The sequence below is a fragment of the Ailuropoda melanoleuca genome, chromosome 6, assembly GCF_002007445.2.
Source record: "Ailuropoda melanoleuca isolate Jingjing chromosome 6, ASM200744v2, whole genome shotgun sequence".
NCBI lineage: Eukaryota > Metazoa > Chordata > Mammalia > Carnivora > Ursidae > Ailuropoda > Ailuropoda melanoleuca.
In genome coordinates this window covers 28,161,480-28,182,393 of record NC_048223.1, presented here as the reverse complement: position 1 = coordinate 28,182,393, position 20,914 = coordinate 28,161,480, and the positions used below count along the sequence as shown (strand labels likewise).

The 20,914-nt window shown below is 39.2% G+C and overlaps 1 protein-coding gene across 8 annotated transcripts in view; it reads left to right on the top strand.

Moving 5' to 3' along the window:
* Nucleotides 1–20,914, top strand: part of NEK10 (NIMA related kinase 10) — a 235,895-nt gene that overhangs the window by 174,612 nt on the left and 40,369 nt on the right. For 7 of the 8 annotated variants that reach the window (XR_004626025.1, XR_004626022.1, XR_004626024.1 and 4 more), the window contains 5 exons: nucleotides 3,817–4,000; nucleotides 4,107–4,193; nucleotides 5,672–5,726; nucleotides 16,975–17,012; nucleotides 17,112–17,252. Coding sequence is in view for 4 of the 8 variants with exons in the window: in XM_019796373.2 (XP_019651932.1) it covers nucleotides 3,817–4,000; nucleotides 4,107–4,193; nucleotides 5,672–5,726; nucleotides 16,975–17,012; nucleotides 17,112–17,252 (505 nt within the window). In the remaining 4 variants the exon portion in view is untranslated. The remainder of the gene's footprint in view (nucleotides 1–3,816; nucleotides 4,001–4,106; nucleotides 4,194–5,671; nucleotides 5,727–16,974; nucleotides 17,013–17,111; nucleotides 17,253–20,914) is intronic. The other variant, XM_019796374.2, reaches the window with a different exon arrangement.

The following is a 20,914-nucleotide window of genomic DNA, read 5'->3' as shown; positions in this document are numbered from 1 at the left end:
GAAAGAGAGAGAGAAGCCAACTCCCTGTTGAGTGGGGATCTTGATGCGGGGCTGGATTCCAGGACCCTGAGATATGACCTGAGCCGAAATCAAGAGTCAGATGCCTAACCAACTGAGGTTGCCCCTGGCTGATTTTTTTTTTTAATACTTTGAAACGTAGGGACTAAATTTATGTACAATAATATATGGTCAACGATCTGTCTCCTATTTGGATTTTCTTTGTGCTGTCATCCATGAAAAGCATAGAATGTGGTTTGCCATTAAAAAGAGATCACCTCAGCCAGGTGAATTGTTGTCAAGCACTGGGTAGCCCTAAATTTATGTATCTAAGGTCACAGTTATTAACTAAACAAATAGAAGAAACTAGGCAAAGACATAGTTCAAATAGAATGACTATTTCAGAACAAAAGAAATAGTGCATTCTTTATGGTTCTAAAGTGAGGCACCTACGGGATATAGTTAGTGTTATGCTTTATGTTTATTTCTTGCTTTTTTCCCCCTCTCTCTCCTTATAAAACATTCTGGGCAATTTAAAAAATTGCACTAGTTTTAATAAAATAGACTCTCTTAATTCTTTCCCTACTGTTGCAGTTAATTTAGGCAATGTTGGTCTGTTACTGTTAGAATTGCTATTCAACTGAAAATGTATTATAATCTGCTGCACACATAAAAAATTACATTATAATGAGCAAAACCGAGCTAAACGTAATTGTGCCTATAACAGCACTGTGACAGGAAGTGTCTCCTATAATGGTGATGATTTCCCTATCAGTGATAATTTTATTGTCTGATTTGCATTGTCTTTTTCTTGCTGCCATATTGATGCACAGAATGTGTCCATCCGTTCCTAGGGGATATATAGATGCCAAAAAAATCTAGTTAACTCCCTCTCCTATTCCTAGAAAAATCTTAAGTAATTAGAAAGTAAAAGATGACAGCAGCCAAATGCATCCCCCAAGGCTGCATTCCCCCCAACTCCCTTTAATAGGTTTATGTATATTCTGGAGGCAACTTTTGAAAATACCTTAATGGCTTCAACCCTCAGGCTAAAAACATTTAACCATCTCTGCCTTTGGCCAATGCCTACTGGGTTACAGAGGCATATTGTCTTTGCTAGGCCAGCCATCTCTAATACAGATGAGTGGAGTTTCACAACTTCTCTCGTAAGAGCAAAGGGGAAAAAGGAAGGGAGACGTTCACTCCTACTTACTGGTGTATCACCAAATAGTCTCTTCAGCTCTTAGAGAAACATCACAATGTAGGATTCTGGATAAACAGGCAAGATAAAAAAAAAAAAATTACCCAGAAGCTACAAAACGTACTCATCATAGGGGAATTCACCTGCTTTCCTGGCCCTTTTCTCCCTTCGATCTCAATATAGCAACTACTTATTAAACGGTTGCTATGTACAAAACATTATGCAAAGCGTGGAGGGATGCGAAAGGGACTAAAACAGCCCCCAGTTCTCCAAGGGGAGAGTTGGTAATGAGTTGGGTAGTCAAATATTCACAAAGAAAAACTCTGGAAATCATGTTCGGGAAAATGTGTCTACAGTGGCATATCATTGATGTCAAGTTCCAGAACTCTATAAATGTTTTTTGAAGTGAAAACTGCTCCAAGAGACTATAGAAACAGAGGGTTTTTTTAAACTAAAACAACTATATATTCTACGTTGCTATATCATACCTTCCATGCTTACAGAGTCCGAAAAAGCATCTTTCTCAGAATGTGAATTCCCCTTTATCAGAAATTAAGCAAAGGCCCAATTATTTATGGTTGCAATTTTGGTGGCTGCAAATGACTTGATTTGCAGCCCAACTGGTTCTTGGGTATTGGTTGCAAGTCAAAGCTCCTCAAGTCTGGAATGTCTGTATCAGAACTCATAGTTTCTCCTCACTCTCCATTTGTCCAAAGAAAAATGTCTTATCCATGCCTGTCCTAAAAAGAAACAAAGCCTTTGCCACAGTTTTGCTGGTTTTAGAGATAAATGGATTCTGGCATCTAATTTCCTCAGTGTATTAAAGTTTTGTCAACCCAAAAATGACCTCTCTCTTTTTTAAAACATTGATAGCATTGGTACATCTTGAGTGTATTGTCCCTGCAGGGTTGTAAATCCAGTTGTGGTCTATAGAATAGGGTAGTAGATGATTAATTTTGAATAAAAAAAATCACAGGAGGAGAAAACCCTACATTTATTTCTATGTACATTTCTGACTTCAGTTGAGGATGTTGGAAGAAGAAGGACCTGTGTGTTGGGACAGACATGGAAAGAGCTGAGTGAGTTTGGCAGGAAAGTTTTGAGCCTCAGAAGGAACCTCCTGGATTTGGTATCAGGGCCTGAACTTGGCAGAGCTGAGGCTGGCATTGGAAGCCCCTTATGAGCCGTAAGCACAGGAAAAATTTCAGAGAAGCACACATTCAGCAATGCCAAAGGGTGTCCGGAGCGTTTTCCATTTTGGGTTCTAAGATAGCAGGCTAGATCCAAAAGGCAGGCATGAACAGTGCTGAGTCACAAAAGCAGGAAGACTTTGGATGGAGGACCAGCCAAAGAGAATTAAAATGCTCCTTCAGCTGCATGTTAGCTTCAACAGAACAGGAAATACCTCCAAGCATCTCGGTCCAAGCTTGAGGAAAGAGCAATGAAAAAAATTCTCAGGAAACAGAGATAACAAGCAGAAATTGATTGGACAGTTTGCATAGCACAACATGTCTTAGATATTCTTTTTATTTTTTTGTCTTGTTTAGTGAACAGAAGCACGTGAAAGCTTTCAGAGGCTGACTTCTAACTCTAGTCACTCATAACGTCTTAGATTTTCTTTACCTTCAACTCCGTCACCATGGAGTTTCTAGGAACCTGCCCGTGGTGGCTGTGGGTGTCACTTTCATTTTGGAAAAAAGTGTCTGAAAACAAAACGAAACAAAAAACCACGGACCTGTCTCTCTAGCGAGCATTGGTCATCATTGGAACCTCTCTCTTCATCTTTCAGGGGACCTCACCTGGCTGTGTCTGCTACTAAGTTCCGTGAGATTTGAAGAAACTAAGCCCTCCTTACCCACTGTGGTGCTGAGATTTGATAGCAATTTTTTTTTTATTATTGAAGTATAGTTGACATACACTGTTACATTAGTTTCAGGTGTACAACATAGCGATTCCATAATTCCTTACCTTGTGCTTTGTTCACCGTAGGCATAGCGACCATCTGTCATGATACAACGCTATTACGATACCATTGACTATACTTCTTATGCTGTACCTTTCAACCCTGTGACTTATTCAGAGAGCAAATTATTATTATTATTATTATTATTATTGATTGTTATTTTATTTTGTTTTGGGGGGGAGAGAGAGAATCTTAAGCAGGCTTCACGCCCAGCATAGAGCCTGATGCGGGGCTCAATCCCAGGACCCTGAGATCAGGACCTGAGCTGAAATCAAGTGTTGAATGCTCAACGAACTGAGCCACCCAGGGACCCCAGAGAGAGCAAATGTTATTAAGATGACTTAAAGGAGAGTAATCGCGGCTTCCTTGGTACACAGCTTTTCCTCAGTGCTGCGTTTCCTTCTGGCACTGTACAGACCTCTGTCCCTGAGCATCTTGGCACGTCCATTCTTGCTTGTCCAGTGGTGCAGATATCCTTTCTTGGGAGTCACGGACTGGATGAACTCTACCACAAATGTGTAGATAGAACCATGAATGGTACCTTAGCGCAAAGATGTATAATCACGTAGCCAGCATTTCAGTATGTGTTGGAACGAGCTTTGGGTCCTGCTCCAGGAGGCAGGCACGGCTGCTAGAAGCTGGCTTTCTCTTCCAGGACACCTCTGAGAAGGCGAGCTTGAGTAGCAGCAGCAGTGGGGGCACCAGCCTGAAAGGCGAACTTTCTGAAAGCACGGACCTGCCCCCTGAGGGCTTCCAGGCCCCGTGCGGGAAGGATGAAGACAGGGCCTGTGATGAAATCCTGTCGGAGGAGAACTTCCACTTGGAAACGATTGAGAAAGGTATTTCTAGGGAAACGGTGGCAGCGTGCATGCACTCCTGACTTTTGTCTGTTTCAAGGCTCATTTGCCCTTTATTTTCTTCTTTCACTCTTTTATTCGCGTGCAGATATGTACTCAGAGCTAGATGATGAACTGGACATTTCGGACAACTCCAGCAGCTCCAGTTCAAGTCCTTTAAAAGAATCTACATTCAGTAAGTTTTCTTTACAAGGCCTGTGGGGTTCTGGCTGGTCATAGTTTGAGAATCAGACTTGGGAGTTGAGTAACCTCCATTATATACATAAGGCAGGGGTTTGTTTTCCAGGGGTGGTGCTAATTAGGAAGGTCTGTCTAGCCCTCTGACAGGCCTGGAGGCCAGCCGGTGCTGGGGTTTTCTGTTGTCTCAGCTGTCAAATGAATAGCTTCATTATTTCCACCAGCAAACCCATCTTCTAACTGGGGAGCGGAGATAACTAATTTGGAGACACATTAAATAACCACAGGAATAATCGAAGGTGACCTCTTATGAATCTGTTCTGTAGGGGTTAGAGACCTGGAGAAGAAATTAGTCCTGGGTAGACTGTTTTGCACAAATTTATTTCCATTATGTAAGAGATACATTATACTTCAAACATGAAAGTAAAATAAATATTTTAATTGTTTAGTACTATGAAAAAATAGGATATATAAATTCAGTCCATATGTTATTTCTGACTCTTAATTTGAAACAGGAAAGTAAATAGTCTGGGGTATGGGGTATGGAAAAGAAAAGATACATTTGGATAAAATGTAAAGATTATAAGGAAAGATAGGATTCAATTCGTTTAACAAATCTGCAACTGAAAGAAAAGAGAAATTAAAATAGAATATGGAGAGGAAAGAATAATTCTCCTAAAAGAGTAAGCTGAAGGCATGTTAATTAGGATAGGTAGACATACTCTAAAATAAATTTAGTGTAAATAATTTCCTCTCATAATGACTGTATTACAAAAATCTCAAAAAAGGAGGTTTAAAATAGTCCCCCTAAGGATCTAAGTAAATCCCTAAGGAGTTAGCTTCATTTTTTTGTTCCTTTCCAAACTTAATTGTCCATAAAATAGTGACTAGATGTTCCAGATTTTCTGGGACAATCTCAGTTTCCAATATTGATCTATTTTCCCCACAAATTCCTGCCTGCTAGATAAAATGTCCTGATTTGTGATTGGGAAAACATGAAAGCCATATAGGGAAAATATTCATGCATATGTAGCAGACTCTAGAAGCAGTTAATTACTGGCTGTTTTGAGATGAACTCAGCTTTGTATGTTCTGGGAAACAATAGTGGGGAGGGTCAGTGGGGAAGTGAGGAAGGAAAAGTTGGACCCTTAAACTTGTATGTGGTAACTTGTAGTTGTCTTGGCAAGGGCTTTAGGATAATTATGACGTAGACATAGACATTTTATTGTACTTTATTAGCTATTAATAACAGAGTTTCCTTCTTTAGTTTTCTTTGGAAAAAGGACCTTATATAATCCTGTCAAGTAAGCAGTAATTTGAAATATTATATTTTAACTGATACTTTTATAAATGAAGGCCGTCTTTAGAGTATGTAAAAATTGCTCATGTAATAGAATGCAGATTTTTTAAAATAAATAAATAAATAAAAGATTTGCGCAGGGAACATGTAAAGATATTTTTATGTTCTTGTTTCAGGCATTTTAAAGAGAAGTTTTAGTGCCTCGGGAGGAGACAGACAATCCCAAACAAGGTGTGTACGCATTGAGCTCCCAGAACCCTGCAGAGCTCTTATTGGTGGCTAAACTAAAACCTGGTAGCCGGAAGTCACCATGGACATGTGGTAATAGAGGCTGACAGAGCTCACCCTCCCCGCACTGATCACACTTTACCAAGCAGCCTACTGGAAAGAGTACTAAGCTTGGACCTGGGTTTAATCTAGCTTTGTGATCTTTAGGTAAGCCGTTAGCCTCTCGGAACTCAGCGGTGGACCAGAGAAGGAGGTAGTTATGCTTTATGAGGTCATCTGGAGCCCTGGCTCCTTATATCTTGTTTTTCCACATCCCCGGGGTATAGGGCTCATCCTGATGGCAAATGTGGCAAACGTGGACCCCATCACCTCCACATCCTGGCCAGCAGGAAGTGGAAAGGGCAAGTGGAGACATGCTCCTTCCTTTTAAGGACATGACTCAGGCCTTGTGCTCATCCCTTCTACTCACATACCATTGGCCAGAACTTAATCATATGAACACATCTAGCTGCAAGGCAGGATGAATATGTTTGGGGGATTTTGTTTTAAAAGGAAAAAGAAACTTCTTTTGGGACAACTGGCAATTTCTGCAACAGTTACCTCTTGGACTAAAGACTAAAATGAAACTATGAGGTCTGGCCTTTTGCAAGTCCCTGGTGACCTCCGTGAGGGCAGTTTCCATGACATTGGGTGAGGTCAACAGGACTGGAAGCCCTATTGTGGTGCTTTTAGAAGTTACAGAAGCAGGGATGGGAAAGAAGCTTCCAGTGAGCTGGGCAGTTAGCTGGCAGGGGACGTTTGATGGAAAAGGGCCTCCTGGGAATCAGGATGACTTCAGGGTGACTGGGACTAAGGAGAGGCAGCAGGTGAGAGAAAGAGGGAAAAGAATTGCTGGTACACAGGCACAGAGTAGCTCGAGCCCAGAGAGCGGGTCTGGGAAAGGTGAAGGGACAGTCCTTTCTCCGTGTCTGAAGACAGAGAGGCAAAGATAAAATTAAGCTAGAAAAGCAGAGAAGAGGAATAGAAAAGATCATACTTGGCGGTTTTTGGTTATTAAATGATGTTCACTGCTGTAGGGATGGTCTAGATTTGAGGAGGGTGGTCAACGAGGAAGAACCGATATAAAGATGGGCAGACACCTGAGCGGAGACCGGCAGAAGGACTGCCAAACAGCTCTTCACCAAACAGGTGAAGGCGCCGGTTGAGGCTGGGAGGCACACAGGTGCGTGGCTGTGGAGCTGTGGGTGACCCTGGCCGGGGAAGTGGCTGTGTGCCACGTGACAGAAGGCTAAGGCTAGGGTGTGCTTTAGCTGTTGGGCTTCCTGGATGCCGGCAAAAGAACCCAACTCTGGTTGACTTGTGCAACAGGGAGGTTCATGTGAAGGTTTTGGGGGGCTCACATAATGAGGAACCCAGAGAATTAAACGTAGGACAAAATAAGAGCTGGGTGAGCCCCTGCAGTCCGTGGAAAAGGTGCTGTTGGCAGGCTCAGAAAGGCCCTGATGCTGGGAGGAAGGAGCTCCCGATTTGTTTGTCCGTCCATGTGTCACCTTTCTCAGGATCCAGTGTCCTGCAGGAGAGTCAGGTGGGCCTGGGTTGAATTAGGACGTACTTACTGCTGCGGGGAGGGCTGAGCTCCTGCACTGACACCCCTCCACATCCATCAGGGGCTCTTTGCTGGACGGAGCAGGTTCTAGGCACTGGGCAGCCAGAGTGGAACTCTTGGCCACTTCTGAGCTCAGGGGTGCTGCTGGGAAGATGAATTTCAGAACGAAGGAACTGCCTAGCCAAATCCGGAGGGGTTCAGTTAAGTGGCAAAGGAGGGTCCCTGTAGAAAATCACTTTTGTTAAGTCAAAGATACAATATCACTGATTACTGATTTTTTTCCCATGTAAGGCTCAGGAAGGGTTAGTGTGGAACTTCTCAATTTCCTAACTCATTTCTACTGTCGCTAGTAACAAAAACCCAAGGAAAACCGATCTGAGTGTATAAAATACCAAAGGTCATTGAGGGAAGCCTACACATTTTTTAGTGGGCCAATGTGCAGAGAAGTGGTGGTTGGAAGTCTTGGAGAGAGCAGGGGAAAGAGAACCAGTCCCAAACCCCAAGGAGAATGGAGAACCAGAGTGGGGGTTCTGGAGGACTTGGGACTTGAATGACAAGGTAACCCAAGGAATTTCCCGGGCTTGCAGTTCCCAACCATTGCCTACCTTCTGGCTTCTTGTCCTTAAGTCACCACCTCTGCTCCCATTTTCCATGGACAAGGAAGCCATATACGGGAGCCTGGAGCCACTGGAGCTCTTGCTTCTTCAGCCCAGCAGGTGAGGAGACAGGGCTGGGAGACGTGGCTATGGAGCTGGGGTCTGAATGCTTGGTACCACAGAGTAAGTTTGTCCTTCTCAACTCTGGCATCAGAACTTCTATCTTAACCACATCGTGAGATCAGTAGACTTTTGTGAGCTGATCTGGACACCTATCCAACTTCTTGGAAGAATGTTCACGTAGGAAAATGTTCCACATGTTCTCCTGCAAAATACTTATCAAGCGCCCTCTGGAATCTAGCTATTTGCAATTTTGTGATTCTATTTTTAAGAACATCATCAAAAGCTTTTTTTCCATTATTGGATACTTTATTCAAATATACATTCAAATGATACAAAGTTGCTTAAACACATAGAAGAAATGCAAAACAAGTATTTTAGTGCAAAAATACATTATGACATATGGGTTTTACTCTCCAGTTAAAAGAATTTTATATTAAAATGGGAATTTCCAATCAGATGAATTTAGGCATCTTGAAATTGTTAAATATTCTAGTCTTTTTTTTTTTTCTGAAAGGACTCATGCAAAGTTGTCTTATTTGCAAGAATTCAGCTGAAGTCCAACCCTTCAAAAACAAAAGAAACATATGTACTACATATTTTAGGGTTTGAAATGGCTTTTAAAAGCTAGTCATTATCTAAACATTTTATAGTGAATTGGGTAAACTGGAATCAACAGAAAGGAGAAGTTCAATCTGAAGCTCATTGAGAAAGGGGGTATTATAGCATGTAATACATTAACCACTTTAACTTGTGGCTAACGACCAAGTCAACATGTGGAAAATGAGAAATGACCCAAATGTTGAGGTTGATGGATCAGAAGGTACATAGGTAAATAGGACTGGAGCTAAAATCATACTTGAAAGCTGTGCTGTGCGTGGTACAGTGTGACATGCCATCAGGGACCACATGTTGGTTTAAGACGAGCTCTCTTTCCTCAAGGAACTCAGAGTGTAACAGGGAGACAAGAGCAGACTTCAGAAGAGAAGACATGACAAAAGACAGCCTATGATTCATGCCAAATGAGAGAAGATTAATGACTTTTGACTTCCTTCCAAGTAATCCCCAGAGCTTCTCTAAATTAAAAGGAGACAACTCTAAAATGTATTTATAATTCTTGAAATTAAAAGACATTAAATAAAGCTAAAGTTATTTGCAATCTAACTTGTTTAGGATTTTTCTGGGTTTCTTGGTTTACCAGTATGAAATATGAAGCCGTCCTGCAGAATATTTAGAAGCTAAATGAGGGGCGCCTGGGTGGCACAGCGCTTAAGTGTCTGCCTTCGGCTCAGGGCGTGATCCTGGCGTTATGGGATCGAGCCCCACATCAGGCTCCTCTGCTATAAACCTGCTTCTTCCTCTCCCACTCCCCCTGCTTGTGTTCCCTCTCTCGCTGGCTGTCTCTATCTCTGTCGAATAAATAAATAAAATCTTAAAAAAAAAAAAAGAAGCTAAATGAGGAGTTAGAATCTAAAAGAAGATAGCCAAGCTGCATACTAGAAGATATTTGGAACCTAAATGAGAAGTTAGGATCTAAAAGAAAATAACAAAGCGACATAATAGAAAATATTTAGATGCTAAATAAGAAGTTAGAATCTAAAACAAGGTAGCAAAGCTATAAAATAGAATAAATATAAATAGAAAATCAAGCCTGTAGAGATTTTTGGCTCTTCTATGCCATGTATGAAATGGTAGACCAGTGACAATGAGACCCAGAGCAGCTCTCCTTCTTGGGGAGCCTTATTGGCTCTTTACACAAGAGAATTGGCCTCATTGAGAAAAACCCACAGGTAAGTGCATGCTTGACCAGAGCATATCTACTAGAGCTTAGAATTCAAAGTTGGTCCTGGCTAACTAGTTCAGAGAGAAATCTTAAGCATAAATTCTGAACTTTTGTCAACCCAGATATCAGGGGCCAGATTTAAGCCTATTATCTGCTGAAGAACCAAGGTACCTCCCTAATAACTCAGCATAGGCTTGCAAATGGAACTAGGCAAATAGAGCTAGGAAGGGCAGCTTCTGCCCTCCTTAGAGAAATACTGGTATCAAGGCTGGTGAGAGGAAACATCACATTAGAACCGCTGGTGATCCAGCTCATCACCAGATGATGAAATGCTTTTCAGGACTGTAATTATTTGAAAGACCAAGAGAGAACTAGTTCTCAACTCTCAGAAGCATATGTTCCGTTTATGAATTACTTAGCAGAAATGACATGAACTCAGCAAATAATTCTTTTGGGCTCCTTTCCTTGCCAAACTCCTCCCCAGATCTCAGGCCTCCATCCTCGAATCACCAAAAAGCCAAACTCAAAGCAGAGGTGCCAGATCAGTAGAGAGAACCCTATTCCTTAGCTCTGGAACTGTAGCCATTTACAAAGCAGAGGTGAATCTCCAACTCTCCATTCCCGAGATGTCTCCAGACATGAAATCTCCCCCAGGAGGATGCCATGCATGTAGCAGCCATTGACAGCTGTCCTGGCCCCCCTGAAAGTCTGGAGATGTCAGTATAGCAGTTTTTACATTTACAGCAGGAGACCACGGGGAGCTTCTAGTTGACCTACATTTCCTAACAATAAACAGGTCATTCATACTATATGTGTATTCACTTAGTATAATTTGCTTTAAGGCTTTGGCTTATAGAATAGACGTGTGATTTTATATCTTCATTCTCTGCATATTATTAGAGAGTCATTAGCAGGGGTGTCACCTGCGATACTCTTCCAGATGTTTATCAATCTGAATGTCACCAAGTACCTGCTTTAGTTGCAATAGACTCATCCTACTACGGGCTAACCAGCTAGCTCTCCTGAAGATGTAGAACCATGAGATAATTAGAACTAACAATTAGTTCCAGCTAGTACATAACGAAAGGCAGACAAAAATGAACTTAATGGTATATCTTTTTATATATCGCTTTTAACGAATGCACACAGGTCATGTGATGGTCTAGTTGAACAATTTTTCTTTTTTTTTTTTTTAAAGATTTTATTTATTTATTTGACAGAGATAGAGACAGCCAGCGAGAGAGGGAACACAAGCAGGGGGAGTGGGAGAGGAAGAAGCAGGCTCATAGCGGAGGAGCCTGATGTGGGGCTCGATCCCATAACGCCGGGATCACGCCCTGAGTCGAAGGCAGACGCTTAACCGCTGTGCCACCCAGGCGCCCCTGAACAATTTTTCTTAAATGAGAATGTGAGAAGTTTGTTTTAACAGCTTCAAAGAGGTATAATTCACACAAAATAAACTGCACATATTTAAAATGTGCAATTTGATAAGTTTTGAATATGTATATCCCTGTGAAATAACAATTAAGATGGTGAACATATCCTCCTACAAGGGTTCTCTTGTCCGTTTTTACCTTTACGCTCCTCACTCCCCACCCCAGGCAATCATTCATTTGCTTGTTGCGCTCTAGTTAGCATTTTAGAATTTCATCTACATGGAGTCATATAATCCATTCTCTTACTTGTCTAGTTTCTTTTAGCAGCATGATTATTTGGAGATCTGTCCACGTTGTTTCATAGTGTATCAACAGTTCATTCCGTTTTACTGTGAAGTAATAGCCCACTGTGTGGGTTGATCATGGTCTGTTTTCTATTCATCTGTTAATGGACATCTGAGTTCCAGTACTTGGCTATTACAGATAAGGCTGTGATGAACATTTGTGTCTTTGTATGGATACATACTTTTAAAAATATTGGGTTAGGGCCCTTGGGTGGCTCAGTGGGTTGAGCATCCAGCTCTTGATTTCAGCTCAGGCCATGATCTCAGGGTCCTGAGAAAGAGCCCTGAGTCTGGCTCTGTGCTCAGCATGGGGTCTGCTTGAGATTCTCTCCCTCTCTCCCCCTCCCCCTCCCGCTCATGTTCTCTCTCTCTCTTTCAAATAAATGTAGAAATCTTTTTAAAAATCAATAAAAAAAATAAAAATCTTGGGTAAATACCTAGAAGTGAAATGACTGGAACATACGGTAGGTGTGTGCTTAACTTTTTTAAAAACTGCCAAACTGTTTTCTAGAGTGGTTGTACCATTTTTACGTTGCCAGTCTTAGAGCTTTGAACTCCACGCACACATTGAGAAAGTCTGAAGTGCGTGATAGTGTTTGTGGAAATCATCTTTTATTTTGATGTATACGTCTCTGAAATCGTAAGGAGTAAGAGAGAAAGTGCAATTCATTTTTCATAGCCATCTGTCACAAAATATTATCTTTTTTGAAATAATCATGTTAAATAGATATCCTTATTGTTACTGTTTATTTGATGTTTTGTGAATGTTGATGGACTTAGTCAAGAGCTGGATTAATTAATGTCTGTGTCAAGGAAAAAAACCTAAAACTCAGTAATTAGGACTTCCTTTGAAATTTCTAACTTTAATCATTTCAGTGATCTAAATGATCTAAAAATCTCTTGCCTCCATTACTGCTTGTTAGGAAAGAATTAAGAATGGGCTTGACTTTTACCAGTTTCTAATCGGGATTTTAAAGTCTCATTACATAGATAGATAGATAGTTCTAATCTGATGAATTATAACATTTTATTTCAATTTACAAATAAATTACCCTGTATAATGCACACAGGGGCTTCAACCTCTTTAACCATTATATACACTCAGTCCTAGTAAGCTTTGGCCATTGCATTATGCCTTTCTTAAGAACATTCATTCATTCATTCATTCATTCTATTAATATTTATTATTGTGTACTGGCACATACCAGATGATGCCTCATCCATCTTTGCATTTCTCAAGGTGCAGTGTATTGAACATGTGCCAGGCCACAAATGATACTCGTTAATTAATAGATGAATGACTGTTATCTTAGTGTAAATTCTATACCTCTCATTGTAATAGGACTAAAATCCCATCTACCGACTTGAACCTACAAGCCTTTGCTACAGCCACAGCTTAAGCACCCCCCCCCTTTTTTTTAAAGATTCTGTTGCTCAGGCAACAAGATTTCTCCATGCCTGCTTGCATCCTGCTGCCAAGGCAACAGGGTATATTTGGCAGTTTGGTTTGAGACATTGGATGTTTGCAGTATTGGAGATGCCTGTGGTTCACAACTTCTTTGATAAATCAGGGTATGCATAATTGTGTTCAAGGATGTGACCTGACTCTGGTCTTTGATTCACATCAGAAACGGTTGGGGACATTTGAGATCATCCAGCATCATACATGTGACCAGAAAGACCTTTGTGTAAGCTCGGGACCTATGGGTCTTGCTTCCTGCCTTCTTTTAGCAGAAGTCTTGCTTATTTTGACTTGTGGGTATTCTCTACTCCCCCTTTTCATAATCGATATCTAGTTTTACTTAAATTGAATAAATACTGCTTGATCACTACTTGCCAGAATCAACCTAGCCTATCTGCCAATGTCACAATCAAGCAGTGTTACAGAAACAATGTATAATCAGTGAAGACCACTTTATTCCTTTTCAGTGCTAGTTCTAAACTTTTGTGGCTAATTGCTTGTTTGTTTTTAGCTGTTCTTGGAGTAGGAGTGGAGAGCCACAGGGGCATCATTCTCCTTTCCTGTAGTGACATCACCTTTGTTAATATTACAGATAGGCGACAGGAGAACTCAACTCTGCATAATGCCATTTTTTCACACATTATGAATGTCACTACCTGAAAGAGACTTCCAAGCAGTAAAGTGCTAGTTAGCTCCGATGGTGTGATTACATTATCTTAATACCATAAGTTAACCCTCTCATTTCATAATGTTAAATATTTCTCCTTTTATCAACATCAACTAGTGTTAACTTCTTTTCACAATTTAATTAAGTTATGTAATGCACCTCCCTTGGTTCAGAAGTATATTCAAAAGAATTTTACAAGATATAAAATTCTAGAATTCTATCTCCTTCATAGCCAGGACTCCTCTGGCACAATAATTATACAAGCAATTTACCTTGCACTTGAAGTCATTCAGTGAAAAGTTGATTTAAAAAGTTTCAAAGCTAATACCTTCAATCTCCACCTTACTTGTTATTGGTTTGGGGTGGAAGTTGTAGGCTAACATTCTGATCCAGTGCTTTAGTTTCTGCTTTGGCTTATAAATTCTGGATGAAGTCACCCCAGATCTGAAGAGAGTTGGAAGGGATGACCTTTCAGAATCCTTTGAAACCTTCCGTTCTCTGAAATTCTGTTTCATCAGCCTGAAGTCCTATTAGTCAATTCCCATTTCAAAAGTTTCAGAGGACACAAGCTTCATTATGTTAAGCCTTTTCACCAGAAAACATTTCTGGAATGCTCTCTTTGTGTTAAATCATTTCTGTCTGTTTTCCAACTTACGCTATCATGGGAAAACATCCTCTGCAGCCATGATGTTCTGTTAGACATAAACATTCAATCCAGTCCAGTCTAGAGGCAGACTTCCCTCAGGCTCTGCATAATTTCAATCTTTTGTCCATCTGTGGACCCAACAATTGTATAGTTAAACGTTGTCACTTCTGGCTACAATGAGTCTGTTCTATTTGGAAATTTCAGATGACTGTGCTTCCTTGTGATCCATGATATGATTTCCAGAGAAATTAACAGTTTTCTTGCCATCCCTCTGCAGGCTTTTCAGTTCCAAGACGAGGGACTATTTCTTTTCACCATCCCTTCTCTATTGTCTGGCATAGCTTCTACACATAGTGGGCCCTTAATAAATATTGTTTAAATGGATGTGTGATGGTTATTTTAAAGATCCCCTAAAGTTCATTAAAGAGGAATTTAGAATTATATTAAGGAGTAACAAAGTTGGCAGCAGCTCAGCATTGCCAGGATAGTCTGTTTCACATATGTCACAGCCCATTTTTTAATACATAAAATTTTTTGAAATTTTGGATTCTTAGGACAACTGGAATAGTCATCTACTTAGCTTGGCATATGAGGGGTTATCAGCTATCAAAAGTACCTGTAACCTTAGGAATAAAAGATCTCCACAAGTGACATTTTAATTCACCATGTAAGATAGTCTAAGAGGTATTGCAGGCTAGCAGCTGCATGGCATGACTGTTAGCCTCAGTCATAATGTTCATGAAGATAGTGGCCAACACCTTCCAAGGAAGAGTCTGGCATGCACTGTTGACTACGGAGGCTGCTGGCCACATGTGAATCTTGAGCGCATGAAATGTAGCTAGTGTGACTGAGGAACGAAATTTTAAATTTGATTTTAATATTCATATAAATATAAAACAATGTCAAATATCTCATTAGTTTTTATAGTTAGTGCCTGCTGAAATGATAATATTTTAGATATATTTGGTTAAATAAGATATCTTCTTAAGATGAATGTCACTTTTTTATTTCTACTTTTTAAAATGTGGCTACCAGAATATTTAAACTTTTGTTTGTGGTTTGCATTGTATTTCTGTTGCACAGTGCTAGACCTTTCTAGAAGGCTAAGGCACAGGGTTACTCACTTGCGCTTACTGTGATACACTATGTATGCAAAGACATGAGGTGCTGGCACAGCTGTCCTCAGCTCAGCCCAGAAGCATCCTGCCCACGTATAGATACTACTGAGATTATGCCCCTCTTTGAACTTTCTGAGGGCAGGGGTTATCCATTTTCTTTCTTTGAACATGCCCCTCATCCCAGAACTAGGGAGAGTGTATTAACTGTACAAGGCTGACAAGTTCCATTGACTTTTCACTGACTTGAGAACTTGAGCTGGGAAAGGGACAGAGAAAATAGTGGGATCAGGAGAGGGCTGGCTTGGTGGGGAGTCAGGAGGAGTGGAAAAGGATAGGGAAGGAACTTGCCATCAGATGCAAAGACTTTGGTATTATTCTAGTACTCTAGTTGGGCAGTGGGTAAATGAGGGCCAATTTTGTTTTGCTTCATAATTTAGGTATGTGTTGCATTTACATATCAAGAATTCTGTGCTTAAAGTGAAAATGTTGGGGTAAGAGATTTAATAGCCATGTTTATTTGTATTTAAATCCCTCCCTTCATTCCTACTCAGCAGATACTTAGCATGTACCTTGAATGTAGTTGATGTTCAATATGTTTTTGTTGGACTTAAATTATGCATTACATTTTGTTGCATTAAATTTAGTATAGTTCTTATAACTTGTCAGGGCACAGATGTTTCTTATTTCATTCCAAAATAACTATTAAAAATTAGCTCTAGATAACAGCAGAAAAAACAAGGTTGAAGGTTATTTATGGCTGTCCCTGGTGGGCTCTAAGCCCATCTCCAGGGGGTGGAAGGCACTGAGACCAAAAATGCAAAATGATCAGGAAGTCTAGAATTTCAGGACAAGGCAAACAACTGATGTTAATAACACTGGAAACTTAAGGAAAAATGCAATCCTCCTAAATGCAAAAGTCATCTCATTTCATAGGAAGAGTTAAAATTTCTTTTTTAAGATGACAGGAACAAAGCATAGAAAAGTACTACACGTGAAATTTTAAACACTTACATTTTTTACAGATTTAATTTATTTATTTTAAAGAGAGTGAACACATGTGGGGGGTGCAGCAAAGAGAAAGGGAGAGAGAGGATCTCCAGCAGACTCCCTGCTGAGCATGGAGCCAGACTTGGGGCTCGATCTCACGACCTAGAATCATGACCTGAGCCAAAATAGAGTCAGGCACTTAACTGGCCAAGCCACCCAGGTGCCCCTAAATACTTATTTTTAATGTAACATCATCATTTTTATTTTAAGTATAATAAGAAAATTATCCAAGACACCAAGATGTAGGGTCTTAATCATTTTTAGAGCTTATAAACCACTACGATGAGACAGGATTCTTCCATGTGCCAGTAGAATGTCTGCTATGGGTTTGAATGGGTTTATTTTCCTCTTTATTAAGTTCTTGAGAACATCTTGACGGAAAATAATCTTTTTTTATTTTTATATTGTAAACCATAGTAAGTTATAGGCTTTCAGTCAAATCCAAGTTGAATAAGCCCTTCTAACAGCCCTTAATTCTGTTTTCAGGGACTTCACTGGTGGAATAGGATCCAGACCAAGACCAGGTAATTTTGTGTTGCCAGTAACAAATTCGTGCATGCCTCCCTGATATTCGGTGTGATTTATGTTACAGTTTCATATCTTTCCCCCTTTTATTTCTTCAGCTTTGCTGCCTCTTGACCTGCTTCTGAAAGTACCACCCCTCATGCTCAGGGCCCACGTTAAGGAGCTAGAGGCCGAGTTAGTGATGGGGTGGCAGTCCCACAGCCTTCCCGCTGTGATTCTTCGCAATCTCAAAGATCATGGTAGTACTTATTAGATCAAGTTGATGTCAAGCACACAATGGGTGAATACAGAATTATAGTTGGGCCTGAAATGTCTGAATGATGCTTGGGAGGTAATTTTAATACAAACAGCAGAACTTCATTTTGTTTGTCCACCATTATTAGTTTGGCAATTTAACAGTATCAAAATGCTTTCTGTGTTCACTTATTTGATTGAAATATTATAGGCTGTTTTTCTAAAATTTACATTTCTGCTTTGGTGGGGATGTTAACCGGTTAAGTTATTTGTGCTTAAAATGCATACCTACTAACAGAAAATAGTAATTGTTTTACATTCATATTTCTTTTCTTTTTTTTTTCTTTTCTCTTCTTTTAGAGAAGAGAGAAAAGGAGGTGGGGAGGAGCAGAAGGAGAGAGAGAATCTTAAGCAGGCTCCACACCCAGCATAGAGCCTGATGTGGGGCTCAGTTTCATGACCCTGAAATCATGACAATATTATATAACGTTGTTTTTCTAACAATTCAAAAATTACGGATTCTTAAAACATGAAAGTAATGGTTTGGGGGGAAAGAGAGAGTGTTAGTTAATGTTTTAAATTTCTATTGAAGAGAACAAAGTGCAACAGTAATAGTTAAACTGTTAGCTAAGCCTGGATAATTCAGGGAAAAAGTATGGTGATTGTGCTTTTAACACTTATGTATGAGTATATGACTCTTTAGTAAAAAGTTCTATTTTACTATTTTGCTTAATTTGGAATATTGCTCAATGCTGTTTTCATTTTGGCTTCCTTAATTCACATTCTTTTGTAGAGTTAACACCTATGGTGAACATAAGCGATGTGAATTGATTTACTGTAACATTAGTCCATGTCTTCACGTTTATTAAATTTGCTTTGGAAGAGTTATTGACAGTCTGGGGCCATTTACACCATCAGCATAGATGCAAAAAAAGATGGTTTTGTTATTAAGATGTCCATAGTTATCATGCTGACCATGCTGTTTGGCATAAGGTAAGTTCATACATAATATAATCGTGAAGCTAAAATAGTTGTTGATTGATTTTATAATAGCAAGGGCAGAAAATGTATTTATGTAAGTAATTCACAGTTCTGCTGTGATTCATAGTAGGAATTCCTTTTCGTAAAGGGCATGTTGAATTGGCCCAGTTTAAGACATTTTATATTTGTGAAATTGGTCAGATCTCTTGACCTTTACACAAACTAACTGTATGATAGCACAGTTTACATGTAATACATTGTATTAGAGTTTGTTAGACCACCCAATTGTTAAAATATACTGACAGATATTATAGAATATACTATCTTGTTGTCAGTGAATGCTACAGTTCACCCATACAGGAGCTCCATTTCTACTAATATTATAGACACATTAGTGCATAGGAGAACACTTGCGTTGGTACCTATGGGTTATTCTAATTTTGAGTAAAAAAAACTCTTGATTTTTCTCCATATTAATGCAAAATTACTTTTCTGCTTAATGTAGAAGTCATCCTTTTTAAAGTGTTGTGGCTAAGTTGGGATTATTGTTGCTTTATCAAATTACCAACAGCTAGTACCAACCCTATCCACTTAGCTTACCTCATCTGCAGATCATTCCCCGTTCCAGCTGTTACCTCCGTGTCTCTACCCTAATAAGAAAATGAAAAGGTGACATTAATAGAGGTCTCCAACAATAGGGAAACAAGTTTGGACCAAGGTGCCATGAGACACTATTGGTCTGGTCAGTTGTAAGTTATATCTTAAATATTTTTTACTCAGAATAGGTAAAACACTGAAATGTGTGGATGATTCATTTTTTTTACAAGCAGTCTATATTAATGTATTTTCATTTATTTAACATTTGATTTAGCTTTTTTGGATAGAAAGGAACATGCTTGGGTGTAAGGAACATTATGTTTAACCAAGAGCCACAACCTTGTATTGTCTAAATGTTCCAGAAAAAATTGTCAGGGAGGGAAGAATTTTGTCAAAACCTGGATGTGCTCCCAGGGCCATATCTAGAATGTGAACACCATTTTCCATATGCTCCAGTAGAACAGACGGTGAGAGCTATGATTTTAGAGTACCAAGTGGTTGTATTATAATACGATTTTGTCGATCTGGTACTCCTAATTTCACATTATTATTACTATTTCACTACATCACATTACTATATCACATTACTATTACTATTTCAAATTACTATTTTTTGTTAATTTCACATTCTAGGCTCATACTGTGGTGATACAAACTCCCGTAGAACAAATAAGTACGGAACCATTTCAAGTTAACACGATTAAAGTCCTCCTGTTCTGTCTTTTAATACTAACTAGATTGGGTAAAGAATTTATTTTATACATATTTTATACACATGATGTATGCATATACAGATACATGCAGTTCTTTGCCAACAGAAATGAAAACTTAGGAATTTCTATCTTGCATGGATGAAAATATTAACACTAATTAACATAAATTGAATGAACAAACATTTTTTTAACATGTTAAGTATTTTAGTTCCATTTCCCTAACTTTAGTCACTGACAGATTACCTAATTGCACAAATTTGACCATATCTCAGTATCATCTGTACTACTCTTTTGCTAATACAGGTTTCTTTAATTTGACTCACTTTCTCAATGTAAATTTAACTAAAGGAGAGTTTTATATTATGGCTACAAATGAGAAGCCAGTATAGAATCACTTGCCAAAAATAGATGGCAATTGTAAAAATAAATGAAGCATAAGCAAAACAACATTATTAAATTCTAAGTAGATATTGTTATCTGCTTATACTGAGATCTGTTTTCTTTGTTATGAAAGAACATTAGTTACTATTTGAGAAATGGTGATCTATACTACCTAACTCCTTAATATAATCAACAGAAAAGAAAATTGGAAAAGTTGTGTATCTATTGTACTTACTATGTAAGATTATGCTGTATTAAGTGCCCCATGCCTTAGGAGACTCGGTTCTTTAAAAATAATTGGTTGGCTCTGTTGTGTGTCGTTCTAACAACTGGATATTTGAAATGGGGGGAAGCATGTGGTGTGTCTAAAAAAGAAACAGGTCTTTCTTCTTGAGGTAGGGGACAGGGTGTCATATATTTGTGAAAACGAAATCATACCAAAACATATTATGAGAAATGTATCCTTTGTCAAATACACAGAGTACATTTTAATAATGTGGATGCCATTAGCATGGGTCAAATGTAAATTTTGGGGAGCGCCAATCAAACCCAAATTTAAAGTGCAAATGTAATGTCAACTAAGAATATGGCCTAATTTGACTGGATTAACACTGACATTTCCCTCTCCCTTGCTCACTTTTCCATTTCATAGCAGCGAACAGCCAGGCACTGAGTTGCTTTATGGTAATTCTTATGCTCTGCATTTGGAATAGGAATCGTCACTTCATGATTTCCGGGCTCTTAATTATACTTTCTTACTAGATGACTGAGAAGCTATTTTTATACTTGTCTTTTGTTCATAAAGGTCAGATCTAAATAAAGTAGTCAGTGTTTCATCCAAGTATTCCAGAGAGCCCGGCTTAATATTCCGGTCCTTGTCGTTAGCAACCTTCAGTAGCTTACTTTTGAGTTAGCTATTGACATAAAGTAATTAATACTAAATTTCACAATTGCCAAAGTGATTTGGAGTACATGCCTTCTCTTGTTTAATTTCA